General features: G+C 41.6%; 1 protein-coding gene across 9 annotated transcripts in view; it reads right to left on the reverse strand.

Moving 5' to 3' along the window:
• Nucleotides 1-472: 472 nt before the first annotated feature.
• Nucleotides 473-16243, reverse strand: part of fli1 (Fli-1 proto-oncogene, ETS transcription factor) — a 38812-nt gene continuing 23041 nt past the window's right edge. For 6 of the 9 annotated variants that reach the window (XM_070543176.1, XM_070543173.1, XM_070543172.1 and 3 more), the window contains 5 exons: nt 13458-13526; nt 2485-2544; nt 2013-2075; nt 1426-1473; nt 473-1149 (listed from right to left, as the gene is read on the reverse strand). In XM_070543176.1, the coding sequence (XP_070399277.1) occupies nt 620-1149; nt 1426-1473; nt 2013-2075; nt 2485-2544; nt 13458-13526 (770 nt within the window). In that variant the 3' untranslated portion in view covers nt 473-619. The remainder of the gene's footprint in view (nt 1150-1425; nt 1474-2012; nt 2076-2484; nt 2545-13457; nt 13527-16243) is intronic. The other 3 variants (XM_070543175.1, XM_070543174.1, XM_070543178.1) reach the window with 1 other exon arrangement.

Consider the following 16243-nt stretch of genomic DNA (forward strand, 5'->3'; position numbering starts at 1 on the left):
GCGGCAAATTCCAGTCGCCATTTTTTTTTCAGTGCTAAGAAAAGTCCATTTCACAAAACGTCTTCCTTGTCCAACAAAATTCAGAGGACTCTCCACACAAATATAAAAAAGATGCAGACAAGTAGACAGAGACAGTGGAAGAAACCCCAACAACGTGGTGGACAAGCGACAAAGCCAGACGCGTTCAAGCATAATGTACTGAGGAAGATGTAGATTGAGACCCATGATTAATAGGTCCATGTCTGGTACTGTAGCATGGCCAGAAGGCAAGCAGACTCAGGTTCTCTTTAAGCTTTGGTATAGAAGGGATGCTTACTAGCTTTGTGGAGCTTGGCAGAGAAAGGCACAGGAAACTTAGATGTGCATCCATAAAACAAAGAGTTACTAGTCTTGCAAAATTAAGTAGTATTCCATTTTGGACCATAGTATCCAGTTGTTTATAGAAATTTACACAAAAATTAAATTTAATAATCCTTCATTCAGGCAAAAATTCCTTTAGAGTAATAATGCCTCTTTTAATTCAGTCTTTGATGTTATTAGGAGTGCATGTCAGCAATTGTGGATTTTGTGGGGGGAAGGGTGCATTTTCAAGGTTGGTCAATGGTCAAGGATCTCTGTTTTAATAGTAACTGCCCAGATGAGATGGCACATGAGTATTAGGATGGCGAGGGACATTTGGGTTGGGGTAGATGCCAGCAGTGGGTGAGCTCCAGTACTGGGCAGTTGGTCCAAAAAAATTGGAGGAGGTGACTGGCATGGATGGAGGGTGTGGGGAAACAAAGTTGACCTTCTGCTGATGGGCGTGGTAGGAAGGCACATACGCCAGGTCCGAGGGGTACTTATACATTGATGACTCGGTAGGGTGTGGCTGCAGGGCCTGTGCAATGCCGTGGAAATCAAACTTGTAGGCGTAGCGTTTGCCATGCACCTTGGTCATAATATTTTTGTCATAGTAGTAGCGCAGTGCACGGCTCAGCTTGTCATAGTTCATGTTGGGCTTGCTCTTACGCTCGCCCCAACGCCGCGCCACCTCATCTGGATCCGTCATCTTAAACTCGCCATTGGTTCCCTCCCAGGTGATACAGCCTGCGTTGGCGCTGTCGGACAACAGCTCCAGGAGGAATTGCCACAGCTGGATCTGACCTGAACCTAAAAATGGACACAATCACAAAAAATTATAAATGTTTGGCTGATTGAAGTATCTAACTCTTCATACCTAATGCAACATAAAGAGCTTTGAGTTAATTAATTGTTCCGCCAAGTTGCTGATTTTTGTAATTTAAATCTCTCTCTGCACCCTATTGGTCAAAAGATGCTTTGCACAATATAGTATCAGCCACTAAGTACATGATGGGAGAATTAAGTAGCAGAAGTATGAGTTAACCAGCATTCAGTGTAAAGTAGTGACCATGAAGACAATCTAACCTGGGTTGGCAAGGCGACTGCTGGTGGGGCCCAGAATCTGGTAAGGATCTGTGAACAAATGAAGAAATCACCATGACCACAAGGGAGTCTGGGGTGCTTGTTATTTTGCTAACATTTGCAACCCCCAGGGTTTTTTGACCCTAATGGGCATCCATTGGTAAGGTCAATCACCAACACAAAAATACTGCTTGCTTGCAACGATTTAGGTGTCTACTGCCCCCTATCACAAGGAAACATACACACTGTCACTTTAAGTTGATTATTGATGTGAGTTAAATGGTTGAAATTTTTATTTACAAAACAGTTGCATCGTGGGGGAAGATTATCAGCAGTCATGAAAATTACTTACTGACATACTGTATAAACACACACACAGAGAGAGAGAGAGAGAGAGAGAGAGAGAGAGAGAGAGAGAGAGAGAGAGAGAGAGAGAGAGAGAGAGAGAGAGAGAGAGAGAGAGAGAGAGAGAGAGAGAGAGAGAGAGAGAGAGAGAGAGAGAGAGAGAGAGAGAGAGAGAGAGAGAGAGAGAGAGAGAGAGAGAGAGAGAGAGAGAGAGAGAGAGAGAGAGAGAGTGAGTTAGCAGTTACCTGGTTGAGCTCTGGGTTGCTCAGTGGATTTGGTCACATTCTGGTTTACTACTGGTGAGCCTGCTGATAAAATCAGTCATTAGTCACCAAGCAGCAGACAGAGAATAGGACATAAAAACACTCAGAGAGAACACATCATCGGAGGCGGGCGCACATAACCAAACTACACATCCTAAAGGTATGTCAGCAGAGGTCCAAACTAAATAAGGCAGCAGCTAGGCCAATGTGTTTTGTCTGTGCAATCTTTAAAAAGTCTGCCCTACATGTCTAGACTTAATGTTTGTTAGACGTTCACTGCCTATGTGGCAGATTTAGTTTTACTCTATGTGTTAGTCATTTGGGCATTGGACTGGTGCTTCATGCTATGTGAGAAGCTTCATTTTTCCTGGTGAATTGAAAACAAAATTTCTTTTCTCACTGGATCATTATTGGATTATTCACAATTTGCTGTATACTCAAAAAGTGACCTCACCTTTTCCACTGTGCATGTTGTTGGACCACCCTGTCCGCCGTACAGCTTCATATGAAGGATCTGACAAAAACACAAGAAGCATTCACTTAAATTTTACCAACTGAAATCATGTCGAAAGCTTAACTTTAGTTGTGGAAAACTAAAGTTTAACAGCCATGAAGCACAGTTGTTAAAAGCTTCAGGAGAAAAAAGTGTTCATTATTCCTCTGTTTCTTACACAAGATATTATGAGTTTAATTAAGAATAGTGTGAGTAGGCAAACTTGAGGGAAACTACACATTTTGGTAAAACAGTTTAAGAAAACCCTGCCTTCTTTGAAAATCTGTAGTTTAAACATACACTGAACAAAAACATGAACACAACACTTTTGATTTTGCTCCTGTTATTCATGAGATGAGCTCAAACATCTTAAAAAAATTTTACACGCACAAAACACCCATGACTCAAATATTGTTCTAAAATCTGTCTACACATGTGTTGGTGAGCATTTTTCCTTTACCAAGATAATCCAACCCACCTCACAGGTGTGGCGTATCAACAGGCTGATTAAACAGCATGAATGATGCACAGGTGTGCCTTAGATTAAGTCTGTCACATCAGAGGAGAGCTTTAAACATCAGGAGTTGGACTCTTATTTCCTGATACTTGGACATTTTGCCTCAAGATTGTTTAACAGCAACGCAACTCTCTCACTGACTCGGTTTGCTTTGCCACAATGTTTTATCTCCACAAATAACGCAAACCTGAAGGAGCTTCTGCTGTGTGGTTGAGTTGCTAATGCTAACGGTTAGCTTCTGCTAGTTGGGACATTCTCTGCTCACTCTGGATGCTAAAATAACAACAGCCTTCCCTGTTGCATATAAAGATGGATGAGCCCAAGCCACTGCTTGATGTAGAGCTGTCAGACTTTGCTAATCTTAGACTTTCACCATCTATTTTCTACTTTTTGTCAGAAGCGAATGCAGGAGAGTGACCGTTAATGACCAGAATTACTCATTAAAAATGATTTTTTTCAGTGAACCACACCTTTAATGTGTTTACACTTGTGTTTTGTCGGCGTATACAGTTTAAACACAACCATACCTTTAGGTTTAGATTATGAGGATGTGAATCACCCCTTTTTGAAGAGTCCTGACTTTCCAACAATATTTGCAAACAGACTTTTCTAACTACCCCAACTTATCAATAATCTATACATTAAAACATCTTCTTTATTGTCTCCTTTCACCCTATGTCTTTCTGTGCCGTAGGACAAATAGATTTCTCTCAGATCTGTCCAGAGTACAGAGTTTACATCCTCAGGCTTAAATAGATTTATATTGTATCAGAGCTCATTGTTTTTCCTTCAAAACTAGAAGTGCAGGGTCTACCTAACTAATTATTACCTATTCATGAAACACTGTAGGCAACCAGAATTTTAAATGGGACCACAACACCTGTCTGACACTTTTATTGCAAGATTATTTGCATGGCAGTTGTTTTTCACAGCTTCAGTTTTATTTCCAATAATCCTGAGTGTCTGTCTTTAGCCTTGTACAGTTTATACATAATATCTATGAAAGTTTCCAGTTAGATTTTCCTAGAGCTCATTCTACTGAAACAGCTCTTCTTAGGGTCTCTAATGACCTTCTGACTCACAGAGATGAAGGGGACTGTTCTGTTCTGGTCCTGCGATTTGGTGTGACCTTCATCACCACCTTCTCCTTATTCATCTCTGCCTTTCCCAGGATCCACTGACTTCCCTCTTTCCTATTCCTTTTCTCTTGACCTTTTCTTACATTTTTATTCACATATTTTTATTTACATGTTTCCCTAATTTTAACCATATTTATTAATCAATAAATAAAACGAACCAATAAAAATATTTTTATATTACTTTTTAATGATTTTTATCTTGAGCAGCGCTATATAAAAGGTTGTTTTCTTTCTTTCTTCACAACTAAACATTTAGCCAACTCAAAATGATAGTGTTTCATGTCTGCGTCGTACCTATTTCAGTTTAGCATAGACGGAGTTGCAAGTTCTAGCAACTGATTTTTGTGCAAGAGACCCACTCAGTTAGAGAATAACAAGACAGTTACAGGTTGCGGGTGTCAAATACAAATAAATCAGTCAAAAACTGGTTTGCATGTTTCTCCACAGGAAATCTGGACAGGGTCACGTGGTTTGGTTTGGCTCCGTGTGGTGGGTAAAATGTCAATGGCACAATCTTTCATCAAGAGTGCAGTTGGCGAAGCTGCTTGCAAAACCCTGACCACAAACAAAAGGACTGATGCAAATTAACGTAGAGAACACGCATGCACACACACTCAGTGTGTGTGCACAAAATCAGCCCTCATCTCATCTCCCTGTACAAGAAGCTTTCATGAAAGGTTGACAAATGGCCGAGCCGACCCAGTCTGGATGAGCCCTACCTGCTTTGTCTGTCACAGGAAGTTGGACAGAATCCACCAACGATCAATGACTCGGACGCAAGTGCATGCAACAGAGACTGCAGCGGTCCTCTGGCATAAAAGCCACTCTACACGCTCACACTGCACCGGTCAGCACCCTGGACTGTTTGCATAACTGAGGGATCACACACATTACCAAGACACGCAGGGACACATGATGTAGTTTGTAGTGGGAGATGCTTTACACTGTTTGTGCCAAGCCTGCTTTCCAGAGTGTTCTCATGTGCAGATCTTTTTGTCAGCAGCGTTTCTCCCAGAGGGTTGCAGACAGACAGTGTGATGGACACCATCGATGGGATCAGCAAGCTGGGTGAAGGTCAAGATGCAGCAAATGCTGAATCTGTATAAAAGTACAAATTGTACTCTAAAACTGTCGGATGGAATTGTTTAACTCTGTATCAATATGCATGTTATCTTGATGATTAAAATATTATTTATTATGTTTACAGGAGATTTGCCTGGTTTATTGAGCTTTGATTGATGCAAATAAAGATGGCCTTACCAGGAAATGCATACTTATGGATCATTTTAAATCAACTGATGCAAAGTATTTCAGAGTGCTTTTCTAATTACAAACCAAGAAACTAGAATAACAGTAGAATAAAATGAATATTTATTCACCCCCAGCTTAATTAGATAAGTGCAACAGTTATGTATGTGTAGGTGTATGTCACACATGAATATTTCAGCAAAACCAGCAGTTTTTATTTATCACAGTGTTTCAAACCACTGAAGAAAATAAAAAAACATGTGTATTTTGTATTGTACTGTATTTATTGTATTTCTAATAATAATTCACACAAAAGTTTAAATTTAAACACTCATTGCACACATTTAAATGTGCTCTAAACCATAAAAATCTTGACTTATTTTATTTTTCAATGCCGTCTTGTCCCATGTGACTTTCTCTACACCTGCCGTACGTCACTAAACACTTTACAATACTGCCCTCTTGTGGATCTAATGGTAGTGACGTAGTATAAACTCAAACTCAAACGCAAATATTTTCTAAACATAAATTCTTGTCTCATGTTTTATTTGTATACCTACTACAAAGATGAAGTTTATCTGGTAACTATTAATTATTATTAAAAATGTCAGCTCCTCTTAGGAACAACCAAATGAAAAATATTTCACAGCTAATGAAATAAAACCTTGTTGCGATTGTTCCTGGAGTTTTAAATCTACAAAGGAATTTTGTAAATGAGGGAAAGGTTCCTCAAGGTGACAGCACAAAGTTAAATAGTAATCCCAAATTTAAAAAAGTATTTAAATGTGAAGGTGCGATAGAAAAAAGAGGGAGGGAGCACTGCTGCTGCAGCTCAGAGGAGCTGTCAGGTTCAATCTGGTGTGGGCTGCAGGACAGCCAAGCAGCAGTGACTGGTGGAGAGTCCTGGGAGACTTGTGTTTCCTGCCTGCTTCTCCTGCAGACAACCTCTCTTTGTTTTACTGGCCCTTTTTTCCCCTGTACTCACCGACAGCCGCCTCCACAACACCTCACCCCCACCAACTGATCCCCATCCCTCCCACCCCCTCCAGCTAAAAAAAAAAAAAAAACCAAACCCAACAGGGGTTTACCTCCGTACGTGCACAGAAGGTGTTGGTGGGGGAGAAGAGAGAAGGAAGATGCAAACATGCAGAAAATATATAAGAAGTCTGTGCCTGAAATTGAAAGAGGGAAAGAAAAACACTGAGTCGGACAAAATCAGCCTTTGGAATTTGAAAAGAAAACAATGGCGACCGACCCAGATCCTGTTGGAAGGGTCACCCAGATACTCTGAAGTAGGAGTAAGTCCCAAAAATGATTCTCTCTTTGTCTCGTGCAAAACACACCTAACAACACAAGGTTCTAATCTCAATGATGTGAAAATGTCAGCTTGTTAATGGTGAAATGCCTTTACGCCACACGCTGAAGTAAGAGTCCATGATGGAGCAGAAGGAGGAAGGATGGCTGCAGCGAGGGACGGGGGAGATGTTGAAAAGGAACCTGGTAGATACGAACGTTTTTAGAGAAAGAAGCCTCATCCTCAGCCTATGCATTACTCCCCCCCCCCCCCCCCCCCACAATCCCCCCGTCCCACACACACACACACACACACACACACACACACCACCTTCCTACTCCTGCCTTCATTTTTCCAGGCCTCGCTCTGACTGCGACTGGAGCCAGTTTCCACTCTGGTCTGGGGTGTGGTGCAGGCTCCTGGGAGACTTAAACTACAGGATCGGTTAGTCAAAACAAGACCAGAGCACTAGACAGAGGAGGAGGAAGAGGAGGAGGCAGACTGAGTGCAAGGAGGAAGAGAAGAGCTACCAAGACAAGAGAGAAGACAGAGTCTCGGCCAGCGAGTGAAACCCAGACAGGCTGAACTTTTTAATACGGGTCTAATACAGGTGCTTCAAAAGCCATCTGTGAGAGAACCGAGCCGCGAGAGGAGGAGAGAGATGGCGAGCTGAAGAAGTTTGACAGAGAAGAGACGGAGAGTGTACCAGAACAAAGAACCATCTGAAAAAATATTTGAATAAAAATATAAAAATATCTGATTTACTTTTCCTTAGTTTTGCCTTATTTGTCATACTATGCTGTGACTAGGGGAAATGCGGGGAAATATGTATAGTCTTTATTTAAACTACAAAAATGGCCATTAGAGTTATTAACAAAGTAGAATAACTTACACCAACCAACAGTTTATTTTTACAAAATAAAAGTTTCAAATTAAGGGACATTCTAAAAGTTAAAACCTTAGAAATTATCCATAGAGTAACTACTAACAAAATCCCAACTATTAGAAAAGATTGCAACTTACAGATAATCAGTATAATCTTAGAGGTGTGTTTATTTTTGAATGTGCTAGATGTGTTTAGTGTAAAAATATGCAATGAGTTAAACGGTGACTTGAAGAAATGTACTTATTTACCAAAATGTAACACATATGTCAGGTGTCAGATACTTAAAGAATAGGAAAAGGACTTTTATTCTCTTTTGAAGCACATACTTGGAGAACAGGGTGGACGAAATACGCATTGCTTCTGCCTATTCCTTTTTGGGTTGTAATTCATAATGTTGTCATGATACATCTTTGTTGTTTCAAACTCTTATCTGTTAACTGGACAACCAAAATAAAAAATCAATCAAAAACACAGTGCTCAAAGTGTGTGTGTGTGTGTGTGTGTGTGTGTGTGTTTGTGTGTGTGTGTGTGTGTGTGGGGGGGGGGGGGGGTTGAAGTCACGTTCAAATAAAATACTTGCAACCAAGAGATTTGTCTGAGATACAGTCCAAAACATGCTCCAAACCACATACATGCAAATATATCCAGAAAAAGGCACACACACACACACACACACACACACACACACACACACATTCTTGTCCCACACACACACACACACACACGCACACACACACACACACACACACACACACGCTTTCATGGCTGCTGCATTCCATGTCTTATATGCCCTCTTTTATTCATAAGATTGTATTTTACACCACTGTCTGGTGCAGATTAGGGCTCGTCTCCCGCCGTACACTTGTGCTTACTCTACCCCTCAGAGCCTTGAAGGTATTTGACCGTTCTCAGAAAGGCAATAAGAACAAGAACATCTGGCAGCGCTCGTCTGCACAAACGCTGAAAAAGACTTTTCCCAACAATAAGACACGCTTTTTCTTGCAGAGTCACCAATTCCTGATTTGAACTTTTCATGTTTCATGTCTGACAACGTGGTTGGGTCTAAAGATTCCTCTCCCTAAAAAGTCTTCTGCTTTTTCCTTAATGTCACATGTAAATGTTTCAGATCAAAAAACACATTTCAATGCCAGACAAAGGTAACCTGAGTAAATTATTATTTCATTAGTTATTTAAAGGCTAACTAATATGAGAGAGTAGCTGCTCCCCAAATCTAATATGGTCATAACACTCGCTGGTCATGAGTCTCACTCTTATTTACACAGTTGTTTGAAATCAGCCACATTGAATGGTTTTCCAGCCTGGATGTCATATTTAATGTAAATAATCAGATATTCTCCTTCAGCATTTCTCGTAAAGAGCAGAAATCACGGTTCCATTATTCACAACAAGGTCCGGATGTTAAAAGAATCATTTAAAAACAGGGATTTGTATTAAATGTGGTTATTTTTGTCAGGTGTAGAAGTGTGTTTGGAGAAATGGAACATTTAAAAGTCACAAAAAGTAAAAACAGAAGAAATGTGTAAAGCAACAGGTGCTGTTTTTACACTAGTGTGAGTCCGTACAGCAGCTACAGAGGTGGAGTCGGTGTTACAAGAGCCCGTTATAGAAATCACCTCTTGTGGAAAGGAAATGCTCTCGAAGGGAGTGACCCCGGTGTTCCTGCCAGTCTAAATACCTGGCGCTGAGAACCAGGAAGACCGGGTTCGAAGGTGATGGAGCAGAATCTTATCTGGCCTGCCCATTGGTCTATTAGCACGGCGCTAGGCGAGAACAAGTACCAGGCCTGGTGACTCTCACCACTGGGGCAGATAGAGAGAGAGAGAAGCAGAGGGTACTTATCAGCCCTGAGTATTTCCTCTGCCCCTGCTCTGATAGGGCCCCTCATCCTGTGAGCGAGGCTATCGCTGTTATTGCAGTCCTTTCTCTCCACTCTGGTGGTGACATTTTATAGCAAATGTAAAGGAAGACTTTTTTCTTTGTCTTACAGATATGCAGCTTTCCCCTGTTCAAGTCATGTCAGCACAAAATAATGTTTTTAGGTTGAGAAGGTATCAGGAGGAAAGAGACGGTCATCCTAAACTGCTGTGAGCCGTGTTTTTGGAAACTCTGCTGAGCTGCAACAGTGTTTCAGGTGATGGATGGTTTTCTATTCAGGCTGTTTTACCTGTTTGTTTTTGTAATTCAACTAAATAAAATCAATCATGTAACAAACGATCTAACCCAACACAATAATCTGTAAGTGATTTCAGAAAATCCTCTTGAAAAAACACATAGGTCTATATGCTGATCCCAATAAAGCTCTCATTCACTAATTATTTCAATAAATCTGCGGTGGTCTCTAGCATACATGCATATAATGTGAGTTGATCTCTGTAGGAAAAAAGCTGCAATGTTCCTGTTTCAGGAAGTAGAATTGAGCCGAATGAGTGGAGGGCAGAAAACAGCAGATTCTTACCCATTAATATTCATAATATTCAGAGATCTTGTCCCTGATTGGCTAACTGAAACGTGACTCTTCCAACGCCTCCATTTGCTCTGCAATGTTGACATTTTATCTCCACAAGCAACACAAGCCTGAAGGAGTTCTGCCGTGTTGTGGAGTTGCTAATGCTAACAGTTAGCTTCTACTAGCCGAGACAACCTCTGCTCTCTTCTGGACGCTAAATGAACATTAACCTTCCGAGTTACGAGCCAAAATGGATTTGGATATCTCTCCTCTGATTGGCTAACAGCAACAAAACTCTACCACTGACTGTTTGCTCTGCCACATGGATGTTTTATCTCCACAAAATATCATAAGTCTGAAGGAGTTCTACCGTATTGTGGAGTTGCTAATGCTAACTAGGGGTGTAACGGTACGCTAAAATCGTATTCGGTTTGGTTCAGTGTTTTGAAGGTCACAATTAGTCTACAGGTGAGGGCAGAGCGTCTCGGCTAGTAGAAGCTAACTGTTAGCATCAGGGGTATAACGGTTCACGGGGGAGTGTTAAACTGTTTCGGCTCAGCCTGCTGGTTTTGGTCCACTTGCGTACCGTTTGGGTTTATTTTTTCCTTTGAATAATGAATTTTTATTTGCTTGATTTAAGTGCAGCAGATAAAAGTTCCTAGGCGAGTTTCTGCACAGACGCAGTATTGTGTGACGCATGATGGCTGCACACGCCAGATCTCCGTTTAGAACATATGATCTGCACTTTATGATCAACGCCTTTCAGAGCGGATCAAACCAGTTTTAAAGAAGAAACTCTGGGTGGTGTGAGGTGAGTTTTTATGGCTCGCTACAAAAACAAAAACACAACACTTGTTTGTATGAGCGTGAGACTCATAGCTGCACAAATAACCTGTGAAGTAATTAAAGACATCATGCTAGGTCAGCAGCATGTGATGACACCTGGTTCTGCTCACTGTAGGAGTCGCTTCAGATTAAATAAATATTATAATAGTTTATCGAAAAATAATCGAACTGAGCTCTTCAAAACACTGAACCAAACCGAATACGATTTTAGCGTACCGTTACACCCCTAGTTAGCATTAGCAACTCCACAATGTAGTAGAACTCCTTCAGACTTGTGATATTTTTGGAGATAAAACATCCATCTGGCAGAGCAAACAGAGTCAGTGGTAGAGTTTTGTTGCTGTTAGCCAGTCAGAAGAGAGATATCCAAATATCAGGAAATAAGACTCCAAAACCTGTCGTCTACCTCTCACCTCTGATCTGGCTCACTTCTAGTTCCTGAAACAAGAGCACCAGAGCTTTTCTCCTCAGAGATCAACTCACAAGGCATTCACTTATAGGCCACTGCAAATGTGTTGAAAACAGACTGATCTGTATGCGGACCATAATGATACTTTATCGAATTAGGTCAGAAAAGCACGAAACATTAGCCTCAACTAATGAAAAAGGTCACAATACACAATGAAACGTGGCTACCAACAAAAACCGTTCAGCAAAAAAGCAGCAACAAATTTAACAAGCTGTCTAAAGTAAGGATCACAAAATCTTTTCATCCAGCAGTTTCTTGACCCTCTTATATATTTTTGAGGTTTCACTTGGTTTGACTAAAAATCCCCCTTTTCATTAGCTTTGTTCTGATTGGGCCCTGTTGACACAGCAGCATTTTCAAACAGTGAGAGAGTGCACATGTGGCGATAAACAAAATCACAGATGTAGCAGCAGGTCCAAATGAGTGTGGTGTCTGACCGCATGGCTAAAACTACACAATACACACCGACCGATTCACACATGAACATTCCCCATTCGGGCGGCAAGTCTTCCAAGATCGAACAAGACTTGGGTGTAAACAAACATGGTGGAGAAAAAGTGTGCGGCGTTCTTCCGTGAACTTGCTGTACATTCATCAGGCAGCATGGTCGTTTGTCAGATAACCCATGTTTGATAGCCCTGACTTTAGTGCTCTTTAGTCACCACACATGGCAGGAATACCAGATAAGATCTTTGAAGCCATTACGATAATTGGGCGTGCCCTTAAGATTATCAGAAGGGGAAGAGACTCTCTGCCTGATTCTACACGTAGAATCACTGTGGCTGTTGTCCTCTGCAGGTGAGCCACTATCGACTCATAGCTTCATCATCAAACCACAGCTACAGGTGAAACTAGAAAACTTGAAAATGGTGCAAAAGTCTATTTATTTCAGTAATTCTTAGACTGAGAGACCATCTAAAGGTTCAGGAACCCTTTGCAGGTGTTTAGGATTCATTAGCTGATTAGAGTGTGACACTTGGAGTCTAGAATTTTGAACCTTTTCACAATATTCTAATTATTTGAAATGTTGAATGTGGGGTTTTCATGAGCAGTAAGCCGTAATTATCACAATCATAATAAATAAAATGGTTGACCTATCTGACTGTACATGTAATGAGTATTTCCCATGGATTAGTTTCACATTTGTAAGTTAAATTATTGAAATAAATGAACTTTTGGACCATTTTCCAATGTTTCCAGTTTCACCTGTAAAGCACTGCAGCTATACCTTTAGGAAAATGTTCAGAAGAAAAAGTGATTCATAAATACTAAACACATCTTCACAAGAAAAATGAAAAATTTCAGTGGAGGGATGAAAAATGACCAACCTGAAACACATTCAAATAGTCTAAATAAGAATTAGAAATAATATAAACATAAAAAATGTGTTTGCATTTTTTTCATTGCACAGTTATTATTCACCAGCTTGGTCTAAAAATGATATTTATCTAATGTGAAATGTGAAATGCACTGTCTACAGTAAGCACACATTGTCTCCCCACCCAGCACCTGTTAGATCTCCCTCTCCACCCAGTAAACATCCTCTTTCACATCTTTTCTCCCACAATCGCCGCATTTGAAATCCATTCATGCTCCTGCTACTTTAGAATAAAACTAATCAGCACAACATTTTTGTTTAGTTTATTAAAATGCCCGTCCTTCGTCACTGCACCGTGCAGCTTCTCTGTGTGGTCACAGCCCGCTGGTAGCAGCCCTGAAAGGCGCAATCTGCTGTGGTATCATGTCAGCTACACAAAAGCTGCACCTGCCCAGAGCTTTGTCGTCTGTAATCAGCCTCTGCCCATGCTTTGGTTTGGTGGGAGCTCATATTTATAAATTGTGTGTGTGTGAGTGTGTGTATGCATTGTTTTCTTGTTATTTGCATGTCTGAAGCCGATAAGAACTGTTATCAAACAATGTTTTCAATAGATTTTTTAAATACATTTTCCCATTTTTAAATTCTATTGTTTCCTTTAGATTCATTCAAAATAATTTAAACAAAACAGCAATCACTCCTAATAATAATAATAATAATAATAATAATAATAATAATAATAATAATTCCTACCTTCTTTGGCAGCCAGACGTTGAGAGGGGTCTGGGTGAGATGGTGTGTTGTAGGATAATGATGAACTACCTGTGAGGCAAAACAAACAAACAAATAAATTAATTAAATTAATCTGAAAACATTAGATTTTCTTTAAGTATATGGAAATATCTAGAATATGAATTTAAATCTGGATGTGTTATCATTAATAAAATGTAAAGCCATTTCAGGTATTAACCAGCAGGTGGCAGCAGAAAGCTCAGCTTCATTTGTTTCAAACTGCACAGTGGAGTTGTTACTTGACCTGATCTGCTGGTTGTTACTAAAATAATGTTGATTAAAAAACATTTTCCTCAGACAAGTTTAACTGCAAAAAAATACATAAATAAAAAAAGAGAAAAAAAGCTAATGCAATGTGAGGAAAACTGCAGAACCTCTCAGTGTTTTCAGTCCAAGCGCTGCTCCCGGGAGGCGAGAGTCCTCATACGGCTGCTGCCTATTCACTTCACCTTATGGAGCAGAACTCTGCGCTGCATTCCTCCACTTACACAGGCACCCTGGGCGGCACCAAAATGCTCTCTTAATTTTAGCTGCCCCCAGGCATAAATCAGCGAGTGGAAAAACAGACCCGAAAATCCACAGAGAAAACATGAGCGCAGTTACTACTCGGAGTGCAGATTTAACTCGGAGACAGCTGAGAAGGGAGGTTACTTCTTTTCTGAATGGAGCGATTTCAAAGACAACTTTGAGTCTAAATGTAAAAAAAAAAAAAGAAAAGATATCCTGCAGGTATGTGATGTTCTCCTGAGATCCGAGGCTGGAGCCATACCTAGCTTAAATCACCATTGGCCATGGGGCCCATCGTCTCAGACTTGGGCTCTGTTGTTTTAAGGGGGTGGTGATGGAGGTGGAAGAGTGGGGTGCTCCACAGATGCATTAGCCCCAGACCCCACCCCTCCCAGTCCTACCCACTCCATGGCACCCCCAAGGGTCTGGGTCTAGTTTAGAAAGCCAGGGGCCTTAGAACAGGGGATCCATTGTATAAGAGGGGTCTCTGCACAGCAATCAAACGCAGCTCCCCGTACAAAAATAATTCCTCACACGCAAAGTAAGCACACGGGGGCAAAAGAGCCACCAAAGCTGTGTCTTTGGAATGGGAAGGGGGTGTGTAAGAGAAAGATGAACAGACGAGGGAGTGAAGGGAGGAGGAAAGGCCTTTTAACCCTTTTCCTACTGTGTGCCACATATGTGGGCTGACCCAGACAGGCAAACAGGCCACATTGCAGAGAAAACCTCAAACCATCCCACAGAGAGATCCAGGCCTGCCGTGCAGCAGAGAGTGAGAGTGGCTGAGACAGACACCACAGCTGACTGCCTGCTGAAGGGAAGTGTTGCCTCTGCTGCCCATTTATTTGCCCTGCATCTTCTTCTCCTCTGAAAACAAACACGTACCAGTATAACCTGACAGCACAGTGGGAGGACTGGCCAGTGTTCGGCCTCTGAGACCCACACTCTCCCTTCACCTCTCCATCACATCTGTTCAGACTCTGTTAGATTACATAACATCCACTAACAATTTTCTTTTCTCCCCTCCTTTGACTGAAGGGTTTTTCAGAAAGCTGTGTGCATCGGGATGACATGCCCAGAATTTGGACAGATATTTTTCTGGGCTTGTTCAACGTTGTCTTGGACCCCCAGATGGCCTCTGCTGTTTATTCTCTGAAGCTACATGACACCATTGCTCCAAACTTGTGGTCTGAGTTTAATCAACAAACCAAAAATCACCCAGTTTTGAATATCTTGCCACCTAAGAGATGATGAATGGGTTCCAGCACACAACACCTTCACAGGGTCTCTCTGAATGATTTTCTAACAGCCAATAAAACAATTTGTCACCTGCATTTTTTTCTGCTGATGAGAAAAGAACTCAAGACTTTAAATTTACTGTTGTTTATTTAGTTTTTTAAGTTTTTGTACGATTTCAACATTTCAAACTCTGCTGTTAGAGATGTGGTTTCCACTCGCAAATTTCAGAGGGAAGAATCACCTTCATCAAGGCAGGGTTGCAAATGCTGCCAAGATCTTAGAAATCTCTACAGCTTAAAAATAATCACACAAAACTAGTTTATAATAACTGAGATTTTTACTTGTGAGGGACAGTGCAGGGAGTGAGGGAACGCTGGAGCGTGAGGTCGACAGGCAGATTGGTGCTGCATCTGCAGTTATGTGGGCGTTGTACCGATCTGTCATGGTGAAGAGAGAGCTGAGCCCGAAGGTGAAGCTCTCGATTTACCAGTCGGTCTATGTTCCAACCCTCACCTATGGTCATGAGCTTTGGGTAGTGGCCGAAAGAAGGAGATTGTGTATACAAGTGGCCAAAATGAGTTTTATCCACAGGGTGGCTGGGCTCTCCCTTAGAGATAGGGTGACAAGCTCAGCCATCTGGGAGGGGCTCGGGGAAGACCCGCTGCTCCTTCACATCGAGAAGGGCCAGTAGAGGTGGCTCATGCATCTTGTTGGGATGCCACCTGGTCACCTCCCTAGTGAGGTTTTCTGGGCACATCCAACCTGGGAAAAGGCCTAAAGGAATACCAAGGACACGCTGGAGAGACTATGTCCCTCAGCTGGCCAGGGAACGCCTTAGGATTCCACGGAGGAGCCGGCCCAAGTGGCTGGGGAGAGGGAAGTCTGGACCTCCCTGCTTAGGCTAATGTCCCCACGACCCGACCCCGGAGAAGCGGCTGAAAATGGATGGATGATTTTTACTGTTGTCGATCATATGCCATCACACCACACACAAGGCCATT

Source organism: Nothobranchius furzeri, chromosome 13 (assembly GCF_043380555.1).
Source record: "Nothobranchius furzeri strain GRZ-AD chromosome 13, NfurGRZ-RIMD1, whole genome shotgun sequence".
Lineage (NCBI taxonomy): Eukaryota > Metazoa > Chordata > Actinopteri > Cyprinodontiformes > Nothobranchiidae > Nothobranchius > Nothobranchius furzeri.